Consider the following 25,831-nt stretch of genomic DNA (forward strand, 5'->3'; position numbering starts at 1 on the left):
AGACTCTTCCTCTCTAAGTTAGTACAAATCAATCTAACCAGCACTGAAAAAAAAAATGCAGTCCCTGCTCTCAGGAAGTTTACCTTTTACGCAGGAGAACATGATATATACAGATAAGTAAATGCAAACTAAGTAACAAAGCCAGTTGGGGAGGAGTAGGGTGAAATAAGGCAGCAAGCATTAACAACTGGGATGATGAGAAAAAGCTTTGTGAGTAAAGTGGAACCTGAAGTGAACTTTAAAGGGATCTAGGGATTCCAAAAAGCCTCCAAAAGAAGTGAGAAGGAAGAGTATTCTAGGAGTGGGAAACAGATCGGGCAATAAAGTAGGAGTCAGAATGCCACATACGGCCAATTGAGCTGAAATACAGAATGTTTGAAGGGAACAGTGTGAAATCAACATGGAAAAGTAGGTTAGTTGGAGTGTGAAAAGTTTTAAATGTTAATGAGAAGAGTTTGTATTTTATTCTAGGGAAAATAAGAGAGCCACTAAAGCTTCTTGAGTAGTAGAGTGACTTGATCCTCAGTCTAGCAGATGAATGATGGCAGCAGAGACTGGAATGAGCGAAACCAATCAAAGGGCTTCTCTATTACTCTAGGGCCCTGGTAGTTATTGATGCAAAGTCTTTTATTTTTGAATTTGTCATCAGATATTTAATGAAAAGAATGTCTTGAGATTTACAAAGCACAAGCCCCAAGATCTCATGTGAAAGCATAATCAGGATTAATAGGAGCAAACTACAGGGTGTGCATTATCCTGCTAGAGCTATCCCATGGTCACTAATTTGAATTTGATATAGTTTATTCAATAAACATTAAGAAACTACTGTTCATAGAACATTCTGCTAGGCAGAGGGAGATGACAAAATTCAAGCAAGATTTTCTGTTTTCATGAGGCATATGAACAAGGAGGGGGTGAAACCTACACAGTAAAGTGATATGCATGCCTCAGAGAGAGGCAAACAAAATGCACAGCTAAGGGAGTCTTAACAGGGAGGGAAAGGCCATTACCAAGATGTATATTGCAACACGTGTGTATAGGAAAGACTCAGGAAGGAAAGGACGTTTGGGTTTGGCTTTCAAGGGGTGAGAAGGCAAGGCAGGACACTTGGAGTATAGGAAAAATGCAAGCAAAAGGTGATGGGGGATGGAGTGAAAAAGTGTGAGATCTGACTAGCAGGCATACCAGACATTCTCTCCCTATGCACTGTCATTACTTTTCCTTTCCCTTATTGAAAGGAAAATTCAGTCAATCCTTCCTTCTTTCCCCTCCTTTGAACCGAATTTTCACTGGAAGAATTTATCTATTTCTTTATCTTTTCTTGCCTATTAGAGTCATTTTTTTTTTTCAAAAAAAGTTTCTTTGACATTACGCATCATCCTTGCTAAGGTGGAAACTTAAACAAAACAAAACAAAAAGAACCCTCTTGCTTCACTGCTTTTATTTTCAGCTCCAACAGGCTTGTCCCACCTAACAATGACTTGTGGAAGCATAAAACAAATTTGCTGAGGAACAAAGTAATGGTATTATGAAAGAAAGTTAATTCTCAGGTGGCCAAAATTTGGACAATAAAAGCTTAAAAAGGCCTGTATAAAGATGTGAGACTATAATAGTTGGTTGGGGTTATTGACAGCAAGCATAACAGATTTGAAACTTAACACCCAATCATAAGACAGACCATTGAAGTTTATGGTCATAATGGGTAGGGGCAGGAAAAGGGAGTATGTGGTTCCAGGAAAAGCAGTAGAAAATCAAACATCTAGGAAGGAGGTTGAGGAAGAATAACTCCTTTCAGCGTAAGAATACCTTAAACTCAAGCTTACTATCTCACTAAAGATAAAAACTCTCACAAGAATATGAACATTTCTACTCCCAACAAAAATGTCTATAGCCAGGGAAAAATGACCTATTCTCCCCAGAGGAAAAAAGCAATGGAAAAGTGCTGAGACCTAAGACAAAGTTTGGCAGGACCAGAGATATAGATAGATCCTAAGGATTCAGGAGCTAAGATTTCTAACACCCATCTTTGAGTGATTGGAAAAGTATAGCAACTAACAGAATAATGATCTCAAACTTGAAGGAAATCAAATGAAAACTTTTTAAACTCTCAAGGAATTTCTCATGTATTCTTTTCTGTATATTCCTCAAGTTACTAGACAGAGGAATTAACTCAGTGCTTCCTTTGTAAATGGGTTTTCTTAGGTAAAAGTAGGACCCTTAAAAGTGAACTGACTATAAATTACTTACCATCTCAGTGATATTTAAAATATCAAGCAAAATACAAAAATCTTTACACAGGTGCCATATCTGAAACACTGTTTAAATGAAGCTTAGTTAGAAAAATACTGCTAGGGAACTTTATGTGGATGCCTGCACCTTTATCTGGAATATAGTGGCTAAAATGAACGCTGAACACTTCACTATAGTACTGTAGTTTCTAGATTTGGAAAAAATAAAAAAAAAGGGATAAAATGATTCACTGTTTGATGAGGGGAAATAGTGGCATGATTAATGTTAACAAGTGAAGAAAAGAAGACAGCCTCAAAGAAGTGGGGAGAAGTTTTGCTTTTGCCAGATATGTTTGATGAAGAAGCAGGAAAACAGTTGGTTTGATAGTCTGGGGCCAAGCAGAAAAAGAAACTCTCCAGTTAAAGGGCTGCACATCCACAGGTGCCCATAACCATCTTACATATGCAGATATAAATGTCTACTTTTCTACATTTCATGATCAGTAAGTCCACATGCCTACTAAGTATATTATTTAAAGGACTTAAGTGAAAAACAGAGGCATATTACCACATGTTTAATTTCAGGAAGAATTTGAAGAGACTCAAATTCTTTCACTTTAGCTGGATCAACATCTTCTTCCAATTCCCAGGTGCTTTCTTCATATGGCAGGGAACACCACTTCACTAAATAATGAGTCACCTCCTGATTGGGAGCAAAGAGGAGAGAAGAGAAATCCAAGTCACTTACCACAAGAACACAGGGACTAGGACTGGTCCTACCTTGGCCAGGTATTTGAAAATCACTGCAATTAGATAACAAATGTGTGGAATTCAAAGAAGGGTTACAAAATCAACGCTGATGGAATAAGCACCACCCAAACACACAGCAGGAGGTAATGAGACAGCAGGGCGCAGCAGCACTTACTTCCCCTGTATCAGAGTCCTTGGTGTGGGCCACTTCCAAGATACGGTCAACTTCTACGTAGTCTGGATTGAACAAATCTTCATCAGGCTAATGCAAACAGAGGAAGGCAGTTAAAAAAGAGTTCCTCAATTCCCTTAAACCCCAAATCCAGTGTTTTTCAAAATGCCATTAGGCCAAAAAAGCCCACCCATTTACAAAGAGATAGATCTTTCTTTAAAAGTTAGATAATAAACATCTGTTCTCTTCTCTCAAGATCTACCACAGTTCAGGACCTGCCATCTTTAAAATTAAAAGTTTCAAGAAGGCAAAGTATAATTTTGCATAACTTGTTCTATATAGGACTCAAAATAGCACCATGCATATGTAAGCAGTGGTCCTTATATTTTCTCTTATGATTTCCCCTATGATGCCCTCTACTGATCATAGGGCACAGATTTAGAGGTGGTAGGGATCTCAGATCCCATCTTGCACAATCTCATCAATTTTACAAATGAGGAAATGGAGACACTGAAGAATGAAGAAACAACTTGCCTGAGGTTACATAAGTAGTGTCAGACGAACATCCAATCTACGCCTAAAAAAATCTTAATGGTCAGGAGACCACTACCCCAACAAGGAACATTTTTTTTTAAAGTTGATTCTTTTTTGGGGGGGGAGGGGAGGCAATTGGGGTTAAGTGACTTGCCCAAGGTCACATGGCTAGTAAGTGTTAGGTGTCTGAGGATGGATCTGAACTCAAGTCCTCCTGATTCCAGGGCCGGTACTCTATTCACTGTGCCACCTAGCTGCCCAAAAGTTATGATTCTTAACTTAGCCAATATTGGCAAAAACAGACACTGTCCTACACAAAGAAGAGCTGCAAGAGGTCTGCATATGAAACCCCACATCTCCACTGCATACAACTGGCATTTCTTTAAAAAAAAAAAAAAACCTATATTAGGGGCAGCTAGGTGGTACAGTGAGTAGAGTACAGGCCCTGGAGTTAGAAGGACCTGAGTTCAAATATGACTGCAGACACTTAAGACTTACTAGCCATGTGACCTTGGGCAAGTCATTTAACCCCAATGGTCCTGCCTTCTCCCCTCCAAAAAGCAAAACAAAACAAAACAAAACAACAACAAAAATTATATAATAAATCCCACATATTAGTTTCAAAGCAGACTTGCTTGTCTGAGTTTCCTTAACTTCCTTCTTTTCACTTAAAAAAAAATGCTGCAATGATCCACCTTTCTTTTCTTTTTGTTCTGGCATCACTGCCATTGAAATGATTGATCTCCCTTACTAACTTCCATTCCTTCAAACAAAACAAAGCAAAATAACCCTTGCAAAAAATAAGCAGAATCAAACAAAACACATGTGCCTCAGCCTCCTCCCCGAGCTCTCTACCTCTCCACCAGGCTGCAGGCAGCCAGACCTCATCATCCCTCCTCTGCAGTCATGGCTGCTCACTACACTGAGAAGATATCTTAAATCTTCCAATTCTGCTTTTCTTTACAATGCTGTAGTTACTATGTAGTTTTTTTCTGATTCTGCTTACTTTGCTCTGCATCATCAAAAAGCCTTTTCAACATTTCACTAAAACTCATCAAAATTGTATGTTCTGTTTCTTTTGAAATTTTAAAAACCAAAAAATGAACTGAAACATTTGCATAAAAATTTTCTCCAATTTGAAAGCAAGAGACTTCACATTTAGTTTAGGAATAATATGACTCTTTTTTGATGAAAGAGCATGCAAATTGTTCCCATTTTAGTTATTGATCTATATGCTGTTAAATTCCTAAGAAATGTTCTGTTGAGTGGGTGGAGCCAAGATGGTGAAGAAAGGGCAGACTCTTGTCTGAGCTTTCCCTCAAACTCCTCTAAAGACCTTTAAATAATGTCCTAAAACAAATCCTAGAATAGCAGGACTCACAAAAGGAGAGGTGAAAAAAATTTCCAGCCTAAGACAATTTAAAAGTTTCAAAGGAAAGGTCTGTGACACTGGAGTGAGAATGGCAAGCAGGTCAGAGCAGGCAACACCAGAGCAGACCAGGCCCCAGCAAACCTGGAAAAGGCCTTGGGAACGAATGAATCAACAGCTGCAACGGGTGCTTCCAGATCTCTCAGCTGAAAGACAGTAAGTGGGGTGGAGTCAAACAACTGGTCAAAAGACTCTGCTGCTTTGCCCATTCTCAGATCCAGGTCACAGGCCTGGGGAGAAATCTCACAGCAAAGAGGAGCAGTATTATAGCAGAGCTTGTGGCCACGGGGAGAGCAGGGACCCTCATCACAGTTCCAGGGTAGAAAAGACTACTTGTGACCGATCACAGATCAGAGCACAGGCCAGGAGAGTAGTAAACACAATGCTCCTTAGATCACACCATCTCAGAAAATCTGAAAACTTACAGGTCCCTAGAAGTATCTCTAAAAACGGCTGTACAATATTCCAGAAGCTTGGGATAGTATGCCCTCCACCCTGGAAGCAGAGACCCACTTTAGGAAAGAAGTAAAAGTCAAGAAATAAGCTGGGAAAATGAGCCAACAGCAGAAAAAAATCTGATCATAGAAAGTTACTATGATAACAAGGAAGCTCAAAATGCACACTCAGAAAAAGATAGCAAAGGCAAAATTCCTACATCCAAAGCCTCTAAGAAAAATATGAACTGGTTGCAGGTCATGGAAGACCTCAAAAAGGATTCTAAAAATCAAGTAAGAAAGGCAGAAGAACAACTGGGAAAAGAAATGAGAGTGATGCAATAATGAAAAAGAGTCAACCACTTGATAAAAGAGGCACAAAAAAATACTAATGAAATAACACTTTAAAAAACAGAATATGCCCAATGGTAAAAGAGGTACAAAAATTCAATGAGAAGAATGCTTTGAAAAGCAGAACTGACCAAATAGAAAAAGAGGTACAAAAATTCGCTGAAGAACTCCTCAAAAACTAGAATTGGCCTAATGGAAAAAGGATGTACAAAATCTCACTGAAGAAAATAATTCCTTAAAAACTAGAATTGAGCAAGTGGAAGCTAATGACTCTATGAGACATCAAGAAAGAATAAAACAAAACCAAAAGAGCAAAAAAATAGAAGACAATAAGAAATATCTTATTGGAAAAACAACTGACCTGGAAAACAGATTCAGGAGAGGTAATTTAAAAATTATTGGGTTGAAAGTCATGATCAAAAAAAAAAAAGAGCCTAGAAGTCATCTTTCAAGAAATCATCAAGGCAAACTGTCCTGATATTCTAGAACCAGAGGGGAAAATAGAAATTGAAAAAATACACTGGTCCTCTCCTGAAAGAGATCCCAAAATGAAAAGTCCCATGAATATTATAGCCATATTCTAGAGCTCTAAGGTCAAGGACAAAATATTACAAGCAGTCAAAAAAAACCAATTCGAGTATCACAGTCAGTCAGGATAACATAAGGTTCAGCAGCTTCTACATTAAAAGATCAGATGGCTTGGAATATGAAATTTCAGAGAACAAAGGAGCTAGGATTACAACCAAAAATTACCTACCCAGAAAAACTTAGGGGAAAAAAAAAAATGGATATTCAATGAAATAGAGGACTTTCAAGCATTCCTGATGAAAAAACCAGAGCTGAATAGAAAATCTGACTTCTAAATATAAGACTCAAGAGAAGCATAAAAAGGTAAATAGGAAAGGAAAATTGTAAGGGACTTAATAAGGTTTACATTGCTATATGAAAAGATGATACTGGTAATTCATAAGAAATTTCTCATTATCAGAACAGAGGTAAAGGAACAACTGGGAAGAGAAATGAGAGTGATGCAAGAAAATCATGAAAAAAGAGTCAACAGCTTGATAAAGGAGGCACAAAAAAATAGTGAAGAAATAACACTTTAAAAAATAGAATACGCCCAATGATAAAAGCAGGAGTATATATAGACAGAAGGCACAGGTGTGAGTTGAATATGAAGAGATATTTAATGTAGAAGCTGTTGAACTTCATGTTATCCTGACTGGCTCTGTGATACCTGAATTGGTTTTTTTCTAACTGCTTGAAATATTCTGTCTTTGACCTTGGAGCTCTGGAATTTGGCTATAATATTCATGGGACTTTTCATTTTGGGATATTTTAAAAATAAAATTATGGGGAAAGAAAGAAGAATGCACTGAATGAAAAGGAAAGGGAGAGGTAGAATGGAGCAAATTACCTCATAAAAAAAGGGGTAAGAAAGAGGTATTACAGTGGAGGGGAAGATGGAGGAACTGGCAGGGGACACTTGAACCTTACTCTCATCTGAAATGGCTCAAAGAAGGAATAACATATGGTGAAGTTGTGAAGTGATCCAACCGTGCTGGGGAGTGGTTTGGAACTATGCCCAAAACTATGCACACCCTTTCACCCAGCAATACCACTTCTAGGGCTGTATTCCAAAGAAATCATACAAGTGGGAGGAGCACTCGTATGTACAAAAATATTTATACCAGCTCTTTTTGTGGTGGCAAAGAATGGAAATCAAGGGGGTGCCCATCAATTGGGGAATGACTGAACAAGTTGTGGTATATGAGTGCAATGGAATACTATTTATTGTGCTATAAGAAATGAGGAGCAAACTTCACAACAACCTGAAGAGACTTATATAAACTGATGCTCAGTGAGGAGAGCAGAACCAGGAGAACTTTGTACACAATAATAGACACATTGTATCTATGACAACTAACTCTGATAGACTGGGCTCCCCTCAGCAATGAAGGGTTAGAAGACAACTCCAAAGGGCTCATGATGAAAAGGGATATCCACATTCAGACTAAAGAACTAGAGTCGGAATGCAGACTGAAGCAAACTACCTGCCCTCTTTCGTGTTTTGTTATGTTCCTTCCTTCTTGTTCACTCCACTGGTTAAAGCTCTTCTTTACAACCTGACTAATACTTAATGCGAAGGTATTTGCAGAACCTATATTGGATAGCATGCCTTCATAGGGGGAATGGGGAGGTGAGAGAGGGGCAGAAAATTTGGAACTCAAGAAATTGTGGAATCGAATATTGTAAATTAAAAGCAAATAAATTTTTTTTTAAAAAGAAGTAATAACATGCATGCTCCAATTAAGATAAAATATATCTTATCCTACAAGAAAGTAGGAGGGGAAGAGGATAAAAGAAGGGGGAGAGTGTCCTCACTGAAGGGAGAGTAGACTGGAGGAGGCAACAGTCAGAAGCAAAACATTTTTGAGGAGAGATAGGGTGAAAGGAGAGAGAGAATAGAATAAATTAGGGAGAAATAGGAAGGAGGGAAATATAGTTAGTAATCATAACTAGAAAAAATTTTTGAAATTTCTTTGATAAAGGCCTCATCTCTCAAATATATAGAGAAATGAGTCAGATTTATAAAAACAAAAGCCATTCCCCAAATAACAAATAATCAAAAAATATGAAGTCAGTTTTCAGATGAAGTAATCAAATCTACAGTCATAAGAAAAAAGACTTTAAATCACTACCGATTGGAAAAATTCAACTTAAAATACATCACACCTATTAGATTGACTAAAAGAACTGAAAAGGAAAATGATAAATTTTGAGGGGAATGTAGGAAAACTGAGACACTAATGCACTGTTGGTGGAGTTGTGAACTGATTCAACCATTATGTAGAGCAATTTGGAACTATGCTAAAATATTTATAGCAGCTCTTTTCTGGTGGCAAAGAAAAAGAAATTGAGGGGATGACAGATCATTCGGGGAATGGCTAAACAATGTGTGGTATATGATTGTGATGGAATACAACTGTGAAATAAGAAATTATGATCAGAAAAACCTGAAGAGACTTACATGAACTGATACAAAGTGAAATGAGTAGAACCAGAAAAAAGATTGTATACACTAACAAAAATATTATAAGATAAGGGCAGCTAGGTGGCGCAATGAATAGAGCACTGGCCCTGAAGTCAGGAGGACCTGAGTTCAAACCCAACCTCAGACACTCGACACTTAACTAGCCATATGACCTTGGGCAAGTCACTTAACCCTAATTGCCTTGCCTTCCCCTCTCCAAAAAAAAAAAATTGTCAAGATGATCAACTGTGAATGACTTAGCTATTCTAAAGCAATACAATGATCCAAGACAAATCTGAAGGACTTATCATGAAAAGTACTACCTAGTCCCTGAGAAAGAACTGAAGGAATCTGAATACAAATCAAATCATAATTTTTTTTAAACTTTCTTTATGTTTCTTGGGTTTTTATTTTGGTCTGTGTTTTCTGTTACAACATGACTAATATGGAAATAAGTTTTGCATGATTACACATGTATAACCTATATAAAACTGCTTGCCTTCTCAATAAGGTGGGTGGGGAGAGAGGGAGAAAATTTGGAACTCAAATCTTAAAAATGAATGTTGAAAATGTAATTTAGGAAAAATAAAAATATTAAATTTTTTTTAAAACAAAAAATGTTCTGTTGGATTTTCACACTCTACTTGGCAGCGTCCAATGCTATCTAACCTTATGTGGTCACTGATTCACTTAAATACACTGCTGGATCATTGTTTTTCTTTAGTATTAATTTAGACTAATTATACCAGAAAGTAGAAGCTTCAACAACTTGAGAGAAATGTATTTACAGAGAGCTTCAACTTCAATTAATAAATCATTCTTAAACCCCTAAGCCAAATTTTCAAAACTCAAAGAACTGAGGCAACATTAATTATTAAATGTCATTTTACCTCTGTAAAAATGTGCTTCATTTGTGCTTGCTTATTTCTGAAGCGCTTTATCTTCTGAGAAATCCGAGGGTCTTTTTCCAGCTCTTCCAGTGTTGCCCATTTACAATGCAAGTAGGAACTGCCCCAAAATACAAAGCACATTTAATCCAGGAACAACTACAAAAATGTGTTGTTTTAACTGTTTAAAAATCAAACTATGAAACATAAAAGCAGCTGATTTGTTCTAAGATGCAAGTGTAGTTTCTGATGCCAAGAATAGTATTGTCATTGTATCAATTTTGTTCTTTATGACATTTGCACACATGTCTTTAAGGAGTTTGCCCTTTAGGATATGGAAAAGCCAGGGACAGATTTTAAGTAGTTATGTCCACATAAGAACTGACATTAACAGGACAATGGTGAGCACAGACTTTAATGGCCATTACTGAGAGCAATAATGAAGGAGAAGAAAATGAAAAGAAGAGGAAGATCAAGAAGAGAAGAAACATTATATTTCAGTAAAACTCAAAGAAATAAAATTCTAAGGGTCATCCTAAAAATACATGAAAGATATCAACATGGAACACTGTTAAAAATGGGGGGAAAACATCCTTTTAATGTGAAAAAAATATAATGGAAGAAAATAAAAGCTGTAAACAAGTAAATACATACAAATTTCTGTACTTGACGTAGAATAGCTCCATGTCAAAAGGAAGCTCCCCAGGGTGAACCTATGATCAACAAGCAGATTATCAATTCTGTTCCTGTGGCAGGTGCTATCCTGCATGAATAACTCATGTGCTAAATGAAAATACATAAATATTAAGCAAGGATTACTTAAGAAAACTTTTACTTCCTGCTGACAACTAAAGACCAAGTTTCATGGAGGTGAAAAACAGCTAAACACCATATGGATTAAGGTTCCATATTTCTGCAGTCTTGCCAAGATTCAAGCTAGGACTAGATTCTCTTATTCCTCTGATTATACAGCTAGAGCACAGATAGTTAAGATAAACCTAGAGTAAAAGGGAATACCTGTACAGCCACACTCCACATAACAATGGTCCAGCCAATACTCTTTTGCAACAATATTATCAATAAGCCATGACCTCAGACCTCAAATCATTTGAATAAACCCTGAAACACTGTAAGGTTGATTTCCCATTGTTCCTATGAACTAATTATCCTAGACCTAAGGAGGTGCTGCTTTGCCTGACAATATCAGGCAAAGTATGCCTCGATTTATAATTTTTCCTATGAGAGCACAATAAATCACCTGTGGCATTCAGGCTTAAAGAAATGAAACTCACTTCCTTAAACATTTAACTTAAGGATGAAAAATAAGTTCTCGTTGAGATCATGCCCCAGTATTCTTCTGTCTCTTAAAAGTTTTCTTCCTGAGACGCTGTCTACTAATTCTGGGATACTTTACTTCAAAATAATCAAACAAATCTAGGAGACTTCTCTGGTATACTACTCACTATCTCCCCTCTTAGTCCTCAACTAAATTCTAATGAAGGTAGCAATGATGGAACAGCTATCTCTAGATGCAAAAACAAAGGAAAAAAAATCATTTTGCTCTTGATTAATTTTATAACCCTAAATTTATTTGTCAAAATTTATTATGACAAAGGATGATAAGACATATTAAGACAAAAGGATGATAAATGTCAAAAAATACTCTGGCATAATTCTCACTTATACCAAGGTATTATATCCCTATACCACCCTCAATTTCTCCTTTCTGTCCATTCCTCATACCCCCCAAATTTGTGCATATTTCCAGGCTGAATAAGATGAAAATTATAAATTATAAGCCACTGACCTCCTTCTGTACCATCTTGGATGCCAGAATCTTCTCAATGATATTAGCGTCATCTTCTGGAGGCTCCTAAAGATAAGGGTTTAAGTAATGGTTAATTATTCTACTGACAGCAAGGAAGATTTCATCAGAAGTACCACAACTGGCACTGTTTGATCCAGAAGTTTATTAATATTCAGTAACCATCAGCACAGGGTGAACTACTATTATAACATAACCTTTTATAACAGATGTTTATGACTACACTGGACGGGTTCTAGTACTGTATAAAAAGATGATAAAACACAAAGCAGAATAGACAGCACTAATTGGAAAACTTTCACATTACAAGGAACCCTCAGAAAGGAAAAAAACCCTAGTTAATAATATAAAATGTTTAAAAGTTGCTATGGTACTAGTGGGGGCAGAGTGCTCTAATAATAAGAGCACCAACTCACATTTACATACTATAGCACTTTATAGTATAAAAAGAGCTTTCCTCATAGTAATCCTGTGATATAGGTAGTATAAGCAATATTAGCCTCATTTTACAGTCAAATATATGGAGTGTCGGAGTGGTTAAGTGGTCTGTTCATTATCAGCTAGGAAGTAAGTAGGGAGGAGACCTGGGACATGAGCCTACATATAATAGATTCCAAACAAGTCTTCTTTCCTTTTAGAAACAGTACTGATAAGAAACCATGACAATCCATGAGGTCAAGCTTGTTTCCTTTTTAAAGTCTATATATAATACATTCTGTATGATACTTTCAAAGGTGCCCAGCTTTTCTTCCTCTGAACCTCCTTCTGTTCTGTGTGCCTTCTTTTAAAATTTTCATTGACTCTTTTCCTTTTTTCCCTTCTTTTTGTTGGCAACCCTATCACTAGTCCCCTAATTCCCAACAATCCTTTCCTACAAAAAAAAAGAATAAAAACCTCATTCCTGGTAACAGATAGGCCAACAAACAAACAAATTTGCACATTAGTCATGTTCAAAAAACTACTCTATACTTCTATCACCTCTCTAACAGGAAGTGGGAAACAGTCTTCATTTTTGGTCCTTTGAAACTGAGAACTGTATTAGTCAGAATTCTCAAGTCTTTCAAAGTTGCTTTTCTTTGTAATACTGCAGTTATTATATAAATTATTCTCCTAATTCTGCTTATTTCAGTATTCATCAGTTCATACAAGTCTTCCCAGGTTTCTCTGAATCATTCATCTCTCATTATGCAATAAATAGCATTCCTTCACATTCACAGGTTAAACTTTGTCTAGCCATTTTCCTGCTCACTGTCACCCTATTGGTTTTTGATTCTTTGTTAGAATAAAAAACAAATATTTTTGTATATAAGGGTCCTTTCTTCCTTTGAGGTTTTGGAGTTTATGTCTTGCAGCAGTATCACAGGGTCAAAGAATATATGCACAGACAAAAAGAAAGCTGTCTATTTTATCTCATTTGAAACTATCCCTTGTCTGATCTAGAACACATTCATTATCCAGTTACAAAATATATCTTCTTTTCCTGCTCCTCCAATGTTATATGACTTTTTATATCTAAGTCATATGTCGATTTGGACCTTAATGTGGCATATGATGTGAGATCTTGATCTAAAACTCATTTCTGCCAGGCTGCTTTCCAGTTTTCCCAGCAGTTTTTACTGAACAATCTTTGCCCCAGGAGGGAGTCTTTGGATGTATTAAACCCTACGCTGTTTGTTTGCTTCTGTATGGTATCTGCCTAATCTGTTCCATTGACAAACTTTTCCATTTTTTAACCAGTACCAAACTGTTTTTATGATTACTGTTTTGTAGGTTAGGAGATGTGGTAATAGGAGATCCTTTTCCTTTCTAATTTTTAAAAATTTCCCTTGAGACACATGATATTTTCTTCTCCAGATTAATTTGTTTTACACCTGTTGAGAAAAATCAAGTGATTTTCAAAATTTTTATTATTAATATGACCTGTTACACTTAGTTTTCCTAAAAATTTAAACAACCATTAATTGTTCATAAATCTTAGATGATCATAGTATGTAAATTTTAAATTTGTGCTAAAGCCACTTTAACATTTTACATCAACATTCATCATGGATATTAGTCCACAGTTTTCTCTGATTTGTCACTTCTCTGTTTAGGGATCAAATAATATTTCTACTATTGAAGGAATTTGATAGGCTACCTTTTCCTCTGATTTTTGCAAACTGTTTACGCAATGTTGAAATAAATTAATTTTTAAATGTTCAGCTGATACAATTTATTTATCTGGTCCTGTTTTTGTTTTTTCTTCCCCCTTTGGGAGTTCATTTATGGTTTGTTCAAGTTCATTTTTTGAGATTTGGTTCTTTAAGATCTTGATTTCTTATATCTGCACATCTGACATTTTCATAAATATTCATCCATTTCATATAAGTTTTGATGAAACATAAGTGGGCAAAAGAGTTCATAATGATTTCCTTTATTTCCTCTTCCTTTGTTGGGAATTCTCCACTTTCATTTTTGTTGACATTTGCTTTTCCTTTCTTTGAATAAAATGTATTTTAGCTATATTTTTCTATTTCATTGGGTAGTTTTCTTTAAAAAAAAAAAACAGCTTCTGGTTTATCTATTACTTCAACAACTTGTTTTCAATTTTGTTAGTCTATATTTTTTTTCCAGAATTTTTATTTTGGTGTTAAGATTTTTTTTTAATTAAAAAATTTTTTTAGATGAATGATGAATAAATACACTGATCTATTCTTTCTCTTCTGTGTCGATTGAAAATTTTAAGAGACATGAATTTTCCTCTTAGGACTTCTTTGTCTCCATCCCAAAAGGTTTTTTTTTCTTAAATGTTTTAAAAATATTTTATTTCCCCCCCCAATTATATGTAAAAACAATTTTTAACATTCATTTAAAAAATTTTTTTGAGTTCCAAATTCCCTGCCTCCATCTCTTCCTTTCCCCCTCATTGAGAGGTCAAGCAATTTGATACAGCTTATATAAAACATGCAGTCACACAAAATACATTTCCATATTAGTCATACTGTGAAAGAAAACTCAAACACCTTTCCCCCCTCTCAAAAAAAAAAATCCAAGAAGAATAAAGAAAGTAAAAAAAAAAAAGTCTACTTCAATCTTTATTCAGACTCCATCAGTTTTTTCTCTGGAGATGGATAGAATTTTTCATCATAAGTCCTTTGGAATTGTCTTGAATCATATTGCTGAGAATAGTTAAGTCATTCACAGTTGATCATCATACAATATTGTTGCTACTGTGCATGATGTTCTCCTGGTTGTACCCACTTCATTTTGCATCAGTTCATCTAAGTCTTTCCAGGATTCTCTGAAAGCATCTTGCTTGTCATTCTTAGCGCACAATGGTATTACATCACAATCATATACTATAACTTGTTCAGTCCTTCCCCAATTGATGAGCATTCCTTCAATTTCAAATTCTTTGCCAGTACAAAAAGAGTTGCTATAAATATTTTTGTACATATAGGTCCTTTACCTTTTTTTCCCCTCTTTGGAAAATACCCCTAGCAGGAGTATTGCTGGGTCAAAGCGTATGCACAGGTTTACAGCTCCAAATTGCTCTCCAGAATGGCTGGATCAGTTCAAAACTCCACCAATGGTGCCTCAGTGGTTCAATGTTCTTATAATTATGTGAGGATAATGCAACACAGTGCTCTTCCCTAATCTTCTGACCAGCTGTCTGACCCCTTTACCATCTGTTGGATAAGACTCCCTGCCAGTTTATTCAGTTGCCGCCAAGGCTTGTTGCTGGCTTGCCAGGTGTTGGACTGCACTCTACTTTCACCCCAGTGAGACAGACCTTTTCTGCTGACTTTCTAGCTTCTTTTGGACTAGAAAACTGTTTCACCTTGTTATTTTGTTGGCTCTGACACTCCAGAATTTGTTTTGAGGTGTTATTTTAACATTATTTGGAGGGAAATTTGAAAGTGCTCAGGTAAGTCCCTGCTTATTTATACTCAGCCATCTTGGCTCCCCCATACCAAGTTTTGATAAACTGTCTCATCATTTCATTTTCATTGATGAAATTATTTATTATTTTAAAAATTTGTATTTTCACCTAACAATTCTTTATGATTATATGATTTAATCTCCATCAAATCTGAATCTTTTACTTAAAGGTTCTGCTTTACTTACTATAAATTTTATTGTACTGTGGTGAGTATGTGTGTTTAATTGTTTTGGCTTTTGTTTATGAGATTTATATGCTAGGCCTATCACATAGTTAATTTTTATCAAGGTGCCACACACAGCAGAGAAATTATATTTATTTCTGTTTCCATTTAATATTTGCCAGAAATATATCTAACTTGATTAAAATTCTATTCAAGTTCTTAACTTGTTTCTTGTTTATCTTTTGGTTAGATTTGTCTGAAAGGGGTCCAATGAGGTCTTTGATGATGGTTTTGCTGTCTATTTTTCTCTGACACTGAATTTTTCCCTTTAAATACTTAGATGCCAAGACATTCAGTGCTGTGTACTAAGCACTGATATTATTTCCTTATCTATGGTGTCTTTAAACATAACGTAGTTTCCCATATAGTTTAATCTTCTCTAAACACCTATTTTTACTGCTGCCCTTATCTTTACAGCCACCTTCTGCTCTCCTCAGTTTTCTTGAAGCACAATAAAAACTGTTCCAGCCCTTATTTTTTTTAAATGCTTTATTAACTTCTAATTTACATCATTCATTTCTGCCAGATTTTGAGTTACAAATTTTCTCCCCGTTTTTCCCCTACTCACTGCCCCAAAATAGCAGTCCCACAGGATATTCCCTCCTCCAAACTGTTCTCTCCCGTATTTTCTCCCATACACCTTTAGACTTTTCCAGTGGATCTCTATGCCCCAGTGCCTGTATATCTTATTTCCCAATTACATGTAAAATAGTATTAATAATAGTATATATATATATATATATATATATATATATACATACATACATATACACATATATATTTGAATATTTGATTTTAAAACTTTGAATTCCAGATTCATTCCCTTCCTTCCTTGTCACCCACCCTTACTGGGAAGATAAGCAGTTCAGTATAGGTTGTAATTGTGTGGCTAATGCAAAATAACATAGTAGATATACTGTAAAAGACTGACTATATTTCCCTCCCTCCTATCCTACCTTCCACTTGTTCTATTCTCTACTTTGATCCTGTCCCTTTTCAAAAGTGGGTGCTTCCAACTTCCCTCCCCATTTCCCTCATCCCCATTCTCATCCCCTTCCCCCCTACTCTCCTGTAGGGTAAGACACCCTATTTAGTGTGTATTTCATTCCCTCCTCAAGCCAAATTCAATGGGAATAAGGTTGACTCATTCCCTTTTGCCTTCCTATTCTTCCCCTCCATTGTAACCATTTTGCCTTGCCTCTTCTGTATGAGATAGTTTACCCCAATCTGTCTCTCTCCATCTCCTCTCATTATATTCCTCTCTTACCTCTTAATTTCACCTTTTAAGTATCATCCCTTCCTGTTAAATTGGTCCTGTGCCCTCTATCTATGTATAACTGCAAACATATATACACACATTCACATATGTATTCATATGTCCATATACCCTCATATATAGACATATATATATATATGTGTGTGTGTGTTCCCTTCAACTACTGAGAAAAGTTTCATAAGTTACAATTATTGTTTTTCCATGTAGGAATATTAATAGTTCAACTTTTTTTTTTAAGCAATTGGGGTTAAGTAACTTGCTCAAGGTTACACAGCCAGTTATTTCTGGGTGTGGTACTAAGTATCTGAGCCCGGATTTGATCCCCAGGTCATCCTGACACTGGGGCCAGTGCTCTTACTTGCTGAGCCACCTGGCCACCCCTTTTCAAAAAATTTTTTTAATTATTTTTTATTTTTTTAATAGTTCAACTTTGATAAGTTCCTTATGATTTCTTTTCCCTATTTACCTTCTCATGCTTCTCTTGCTTCTTGTATCTGAATGTCAAATTTTCTATTCAACTCTGGTTTTTTCAGCAAGAATGCTTGAAAGTCCTCTATTCCACTGAATGATCATATTTTCCCCTGAAACATGATACTCAGTTTTGCTGGGTAGGTGACTCTTGGTTTTAATCCCAGCTCCTTTGCCCTCTGGAATATCATATTACAAGCCCTTCGATCCCTCAGTGTAGAAGCTGCCAGATGCTGGGTTATCCTGATTGTGTTTCCACAATATTCAAATTGTTTCTTCCTGGCTGCTTGCAATATTCTCTCCTTAATTTTGGAATTCCGGAACCTGGCTATAATATTCCTAGGAGTTTTCTTTTGGGGATCTTTTTCAACAGGTGATCAGTAGATCCTTTCAACCTCTATTTTGCCCTCTGGTACTAAAACATCAGGGCAGTTTTCTTTGAGAACTTCCTGGAGGATGATTTCTACGTTCTTACTTTGGTAATGGCTTTCAGGTAGTCAAATAATTTTTAAATGATCTCTCCTGGATCTATTTTCCAGGTCAGTGGTTTTTCCCATAAGATATTTCACATTGCCATCTATTCTTTCATTTGTTTGGATCTGTTTAACAGCATCTTGATTTCTCATAAAGTCACTAGCTTCCATTTGCTCCAATCTAATTCTGAAACAATGATTCTCCTCATTGAGCTTTTGAGATTCTTTTTCCATCTGGCCAATTTGGCTTTTTAAGGCATTCTTCTCCTCATTGCCTTTTTGAGCCTCTTTTGCCATTTGAGTTAGTCTGTTTTTTAAGGTATTATTTTCCTCAGTCAGGCTGTTGACTCTCATTTCATAATTTTCTTGCATTGTTCTCATTTCTCTTCACAATTTCTCCTCCACTTCTCTTATCTGCTTCTTAAGGTCCTCTATGGCCTGTAACCAGCTCATATTTTCCTTTGAAGCTTTTGATGCAGAAGTTCTGACTTCACTGTCTTCTTCCTGTTCCATGCTTTGCTCCTTTTTGTCCCCAAAATAGGAGTGTAATGTTGGAATCTTCTGTCTGCTTTGTTTCCTTTGCCTGGTCATAGTGCCCCTCAGTCACTTGACCCCTGGGCTTTTTGCCCCAGTAGGACTCTGCCACCCGACAGGGGAGCTTTTGTTCCAAACGCTGGGGTTTTCTCAGCTGTTGGAGGTATTAGATGGGTGCCCTCTCTTAGGTCTCCACACGCTCTGGTAAGCTGGACACACCAGGACCTCCACCCTAGACTGCAATCCAGATCCAAGCAGGTTAAAGCAAGAGCAATTACCACTCAGACTGGTTCTTGGCCCCCTACACTCTGCAGGCCAGGAGCTGAAGCTGCCACGTGGTGCTGGCTGGCTGTGCCCCTGTTTCAGCACGCACTCCCACTTACTGGGTCCCAAAGTCCAGACTGCACTGACCTCTCACTCTGTCCTTCACATCTGTGCTGAGAATTCTGGAAATAGCCATAGCTGCTGCTGATCTGGAGTCCCTCTGGCCCGTGGCTGGTCAGGGGCTAAAGCCTCAGCATGGGGCTGGGCTCGGCTCCCAGAATGCTGTGCTGGCCGATTTCTGCTGGCACCAGGCTGTCCTCAGCGGGAGGTTAGATTCTCTGTGTCATTTTGTGGGTTCTGCAGTTCCAAAGTTTGTTTAGAGTCCCCTTTTTACATGGATTGGGGAAGGTGGAAGCCAGAGCAGCAGGGAGGTCCTGCTTCTACTCCACCATCTTGGCTCTGCCCCCTGCCAGCCCTTATTTTTAATTTTATGAATCTTTATGTTTCAAGAATTTCTTCTAAACCACATTTTGTAGAATTATATTTTCTAATCCATTCTGACAGCCTTTTCTGTTTTTATGGATGAGTCCATTCTTTTCAGTCTTTAGAAATAACATGTGTATTTCCCTTCTTCATATACCCCTAACCCCTCTTCCTTATAAAGGAGGTGAGAGAGAAGGCATGTGATCAATACTAGTTATCTATACTTGAGTAATCATCTTCTAATAAATTGCCTCACCTCCATTCTTTTTGTCCAGATTCAGCTCATTGGTTCTTTTATTTCTTATCTCCCCCTCTTAACATCTCTACTCTGAAGTGGATGTTTGGTTTTGTTCGCCAATATACTATTCCATCCAGACTCTAGCCTCATTCTTAAATCCCCTTTTCCTGTCTCATTCTTGCTTTCTTTGAAGGTTAATGTTTTTCTACACTGACCTTTTTGTACAAATGTGTATGTTCAACTGATATTATCTTTCTGACAAGAGTCCCATTCTCCCTACACCTTCTACCTTTGTATATTCTTCTCCACTGAAAAGTGAAGACTCAACACCCTTGCTCCTCGTTTTATCCCAAGTATATTCCTTTTCCCACTACTTTTTCTTTGTTTCTTAATCTCAAAATGGAACATACCCCCAGGCTTTGGTCTTCGCTGGTCTTATTTTTAACTTCCTCTGTGACGTCTGAAGACAAAAGCATTCTACAGGGAACCCTTGTTTCTTTTACCCCTATAGAATGTAAGTATTCCATCACTGTTCAGCCCCTTCTAATTAATCAAATGTATTTACCATTCTAGCAGTAATGTTTTGAAAGTACTGTACTCCATTAAAAGATCTGTTACCCAGTAGATTAGTCTTGCAAGATTATTCTTTGGTTGCAAACTTTTATTTTTGCTTTCTGGAATGTCAAGTTCTAAGATTTTCTTAACTTCATAGTAGTTGCTGCCCAAGTTTTCTGAGATCCTGTGAGTTTCTAGTATTCAAACTTCATGTCAACTTAGAGTAATCTTTCTCTGACTAAGAAGCTCTTGATTTTGTTTATGACATTTCTGGGAGTTTCTTTCAGGAGGTAACAGTGGTTCTCTTCTGTTTTCACTCTGCCCTCTCCTTCTAATAGCTCTAGATAATTTTCATTTATTATTTTTTAAAATGTATTATCCAGGTTTTTTGTTTAACTTATCACTTTCAGTGATTCATGACTCTTCAATAATTTCCCTTTCCCTGTTTTCCAGTAGATAACTTATTTTAACTGTGTTAAAAATATTTTTATCATGCTTGCTTTGGCAGCACATGTACTAAAATTGGAACGATACAGATTAGATTAGCATGGATCCTGCTCAAGGATGACATGCAAATTCGTGAAGCATTTCATATTTTTGCATCTATTTAAAACCATCAGCAAATATTATATTTAATGGGGATAAGCTAGAAGCATTTCCAATAAGATCAGGGTTGAAACAAGGGATATATCACCCCTCTTATTCAATCTGGTACTAGAAAGGTTAGCAGTAGCAATTAGAGAAGAAAAAGAAATCAAAGGAATAAAATTAGGCAAAGAAGAAACCAAGCTATCACTCTTTGCAGATGATATGATGATATACTTAGAGAATCCTAGAGAATCAAGTAAAAAACTACTTGAGACAACAAATAAATTTGGCAAAGTTGCAGGATATAAAATAAACCCACATAAATCCTCAGCATTCCTATATATTTCCAACGAAATTCAACAGCAAGAGATAGAAAGAGAAATCCCATTTAAAATTACTGTAGACACTATAAAATATTTGGGGATCTACCTGCCAAAACAAACCCAGGACCTATATGATCACAACTACAAAACACTTTTCACACAAATAAAGTCAGATCTAACTAATTGGAAAAATATCAATTGCTCATGGCTGGGTCGAGCTAATATAATAAAAATGACAATTTTACCTAAATTAAATTATATATTTAGTGCCATACCAACCAGTTTACCAAAAAACTACTTTATAGAACTAGAAAAAATAGTAACAAAATTCATTTGGAAGAATAAATGGTCCAGAATATCAAGGGAATTAATGAAAAGAAATGCTAGGAAAGGTGGACTAGCTATACCAGATTTCAATCTGTATTATAAAGCAGCAGTCATCAAAACTATTTGGTACTGGCTGAGGAATAGAGTAGTGGATCAATGGCATAGATTAGGCACACAAGATTCAGCAGTCAATGACTATAGTAATCTATTGTTTGATAAACCGAAAGATCCCAGTTTTGGGGGATAAGAACTCACTGTTTGACAAAAACTGCTGGGAAAACTTGAATATAGTATGGTAGAAACTGGGCATAGATCATTACCTAACACCATATACCAAAATCAAGTCTAAATGGGTGCATGATCTAGGTATAAAAGTTGATACTGTAAGCAATCTCGGAAAACAAGGAATAGTTCACCTGTGATTTGTGGAGAGGGAAAGACTTTGACTAAACAAGAATTAGAGAGCATTATAAAATGCAAAATGGATAATTTGATTACATTAAATTGAAAAGCTTCTGTACAAACAAAACCAATGTAACCAAGATTAAGAGGAAGGTGGGAAATTGGGAAAGAATTTTTACAACTTATGTCTCTGATAAAGGACTCATTTCTAAAATAGACAGAGAATTCAGCCAAATCTATAAGAATACAAGTCATTCCTCAATTGATAAATGGTCAAAGGATATGAACAGGCAGTTTTCAGAGAAAGAAATTAAAGATATCTGTAAGCACATGAAGAAATGCTCTAAATCACTATTGATTAGAGAAATGCAAATCAAAACAACTCTGAGGTACCACATCTCACCAGTCAGATTGGCTAAGATGACAAAACAGGAAAATGACAAATACTGGAGAGGATGTGGACAAATTGGAACACTAATGCATTGCTGGTAGAATTGTGAACTGATGCAACCATTCTGGAAAGCAATCTGGAATTATGCCCTAAGGGCTATAAATAATTTCATATCCTTTGACCCAGCAATACCACTTCTAGGGTTGTATCCCAAAGAGATCATAGAAGTGGGAAAAAGACCCATATGTACAAAAATATTTATAGCAGCTCTTTTTGTGGTAGCAAAGAATTGGAAATTAAGGGGGTGCCCATCGATTGGGGAATGGCTGAACAAGTTGTGGTGTATGTATGTTATGGAATACTATTGTGCAATAAGAAATGAGGAGCAGATGGACTTCATATTTACCTGGAGAGGCTTATATGAACTAATGCTGAGTGAGAAGAGTAGAGCCAGGAGGAATTTGTACACAATTACAGACACAACGTATGTGTGATGACCAACTTTGATAAACTGGACTCTTCTCAGCAATCCAGAGACATAAATCAAACCCAAAAGACTCATGATGGAGAGAGATGTCTACATCCAGAGGAAGAACTGTGATTGAACCCAGATTGAAGCAAACTACCTGCCCTTTTTCGTTTTCTTGTTTGGTTTTGTTTCCTCTTTCCCATTCTTCGTTCCATCTGTTACAATCCTTCTTTATAACCTGACTAATACTTAATGTGAAAGTATTTGCAGATACTATACTTGATTGTATGCCGCCTTGGGGGTGGAGGGGGAAGGGAGAGAAAATTTGAAACTCAAGGAATTGTAGTAATGAATTTTGTAAACTAAAAGTAAACAAATTAATAAAAACCAAAAAAATAAAATAAAATAAAAACGGCAAAAAAACATACATATATATTTTTTATCTTGTTCTAATATTTCTTGTTGTCTCATAGAATTATTGATTTTATTTTCTCTATAATAATTTTCAAGGAATCTTCCATTACTTAGATAAGGTTTTCTACCTTCCCTTCTTTTTAAAAAAATCACTGTATTTAAAAAATTCTAAACTTAACAAAAGCAAAAAAATGAATATACTCATATACAAAAAAAGAACAGAAAAAGTAGTATAAGTAAAACTGCAAAATTATATATAGCTTGCTTTAAAAACAAAAAAGAATATTATAAATTCAACATGTTACTATCAAAGTCATCCTGCCTCTACGTTTCCTTCTAGGCATTTAAAAATGCTCCAATGACCATATTTTATTTTCAGACCTGGTTTGGTCAACTCATTAAATTATGTTTCCCTATTTCCTCCTCCTCCTAAGTTCCTCAATTAATCAACAATCTCTCCATATATTACTACATATTCTTTTCTACTACTATAACTGTACTAGCTTTCCCTTCTGCATACTTTCCTAGCTTATGTAGTAAAATGCCTTGTCATTTCAAATCTCCATTAAAAACCACTTTTTCCTCCCTCGGATACACATCTTGATTCCTAAATTGCTACCCACTTAAAATCTACCTGCAAAATGTTTATCAGCATTTGACTGATATCAGAAGTGACAAACCTAAAAAGGTTGTATTAGTTATGGACAGCCCTGATAGCTCTTATTTTTGTTATATTCTTTCTAGTACTTTATTCTGTCAGTATTTTTTCAGCAGAAATTTTGTTTGATTATGGTGAATCTTCAATGCAAGATTACCTCATTCGTGTCTCTGATTTTCACAATGATTATAAAATAATGCTTATCACAATGACTCTACTATACCTGTCACTCTACTTTGCTAGCTGATATCATAAAAACATTCAAAATTTATGTCACTATTTTTTTCATCCAATTTTTTGTCTGTAATGACTCGAACGGTTTGAAATGCCATACTAGACACATTGTATTTAATTTCCCAAGTGTTACAGATTAAGTACTTATTACTGGAAAAAGGATGCAAATAGGCTTAGAGGGGTGAGATGGTATAAGATACATGTGAAAAGTAGTCTAATAAGAGTGATTGTAGTAAGTAAGAAAAATTCTTATTCTCTCTTATATTAATAACTAACTATTAATTGAGATTAAGGCTTCCCCTTTGTATTTCCTCATTCAGAAATAAATTCCTATTATTATACTGACAGACTCTGAAGGGTGCATACTTGGTTGAGACCCCAACCAACTAGAAAAACAGAATATAATCTAGGTGAATTCAGGCCCAGTGTGTTCTATGCAGGTAAACTTGGGAAGAGGTAGATCCCTCTGTCTAGACTGTTGAAAGCTGGGAATGGTCTGGGTAGAGAGGAGTAAGAGTGCCATACACAAAGTCACATCACCTCAGTCCCTCATTAGAATAGACCCACCTCTCATTATCATACTTATTCTCTCATTAACAGTTAACTAAGCAGTTGATTTCCACATGACATAAGCACCCACTCTTCCAAGAGCATATAAGTGTTGAGAGGCCTCCATGAGTCATCTTTGGTTTATAGAAAGCCAAATGACCATTTATTAATTACTCACTAGCCATAATTAATAAAATGATTGGGTTTTTTGTTTGTTTTTTGGTTTTTTGGAGGGGGGAAGGTAGGGCAGTTGGGGTTAAGTGGCTTGCCTAAGGTTACATGGCCAGTAAGTGTTAAGTGTATAAGGTCAGATTTGAACTCAGGTCTTCCTGACTCCAGGGTTGGTGCTCTATTCACTGTGCCACCTAGCGGCCCCCATAAAATGATTGCTAATTACCTGGAAATTATGTCTCTTGGGCTTTTTATATATCACATAAGTAATCTTTAGGAACATGACACCGAATGCTACTATGAAATTATTATTTTTTTTGCCTTTTTTTTTTTTGGAGGGCAATTGGGGTTAAGTGACTTGCCCAGTCACACGTCTAGTTTTTTTGTTAAGTGTCTGAGGCTGGATTTGAACTCAGCGTCCTCCTGAATCCAGGGCCGGTGCTCTATTCACTCTGTCACCTAGCCACCCCAGAAATTATTTTTTTTACACACTTTGTCTTTAATTAAAAGTAAGCTCTTTGAGACCTAAGATTTGTCTTTTGACTTTGTAACCTCAGTGTGTACCACAGGGCCTTGCATATAGTGGGTGCTTTCACATAAGTGTTTCAAAATTGTTAAATCTGAATTCCAAAATTCATCCAAAGTGTCATTATAACCTACCCACTAAAAACAGAGAACTTAATGAGAAGACAGCAGCAAGTTAAACACATACAGATCAACTGTCTATCATACAAGTTTATGGGGGCAAGATGATTTAAAATATGCTTGTTTTTCATATTCAATTTTTTAAAAATAAAATTCCTATGCATAATAAAGGTTTAAGTGTGAATATTACAAAAGCAGATGAAATAGAAACTACAGATTAAAATGAGTTGAAAAAGGGCAAGGAAATTCAGCCTGGGGTGAACTGTATTACAATTTTCAAAGGCAGATGGAAAAGAGAAGGCTTTCCTAGATGTAACTTAGTCCATGCAAAATTTGGTCTTCCCTATGTGAACACATATTGATTATTTAACAACTTTGATGGAATGTTCATACCATTTTCTAGAAAATCCATTTTTAAATAATGGCAAACAAAAAGTAACCAAAAGGGAGGTGCTATTTCATGATATCAAAGCCATTGCCACTGTTACTTTCATGCCCAGTAATGGCCAACACCTGAACCTTGGCCTCAGGGCAGTGAGTATAATAACAAAGGATGAGTTTAGAGGAGACTAGATAGATA

At 36.2% G+C, this 25,831-nt stretch overlaps 1 protein-coding gene and 1 non-coding gene across 4 annotated transcripts in view; one reads left to right on the plus strand and one right to left on the minus strand.

Moving 5' to 3' along the window:
• The window catches only part of CHD6 (chromodomain helicase DNA binding protein 6), a 199,037-nt gene that overhangs the window by 103,222 nt on the left and 69,984 nt on the right, over window positions 1–25,831 (minus strand). For all 3 annotated transcript variants that reach the window (XM_069063587.1, XM_069063586.1, XM_069063588.1), the window contains exons 6-10: window positions 11,627–11,692; window positions 10,474–10,532; window positions 9,823–9,940; window positions 3,154–3,240; window positions 2,797–2,931 (exon numbers count right to left, since the gene is read on the minus strand). In XM_069063587.1, coding sequence (XP_068919688.1) covers window positions 2,797–2,931; window positions 3,154–3,240; window positions 9,823–9,940; window positions 10,474–10,532; window positions 11,627–11,692 — 465 coding nt within the window. The remainder of the gene's footprint in view (window positions 1–2,796; window positions 2,932–3,153; window positions 3,241–9,822; window positions 9,941–10,473; window positions 10,533–11,626; window positions 11,693–25,831) is intronic.
• LOC138142531 (U6 spliceosomal RNA) lies at window positions 20,577–20,679 on the plus strand. Its single transcript, XR_011163454.1, has one exon. It is a non-coding gene; the product is annotated as a U6 spliceosomal RNA (small nuclear RNA).

Source organism: Petaurus breviceps, unplaced genomic scaffold (genome assembly GCF_028583685.1).
Source record: "Petaurus breviceps papuanus isolate PSGF00001 unplaced genomic scaffold, PetGlider_PUasm1.0 90591, whole genome shotgun sequence".
NCBI classification, from domain to species: Eukaryota; Metazoa; Chordata; class Mammalia; order Diprotodontia; family Petauridae; genus Petaurus; species Petaurus breviceps.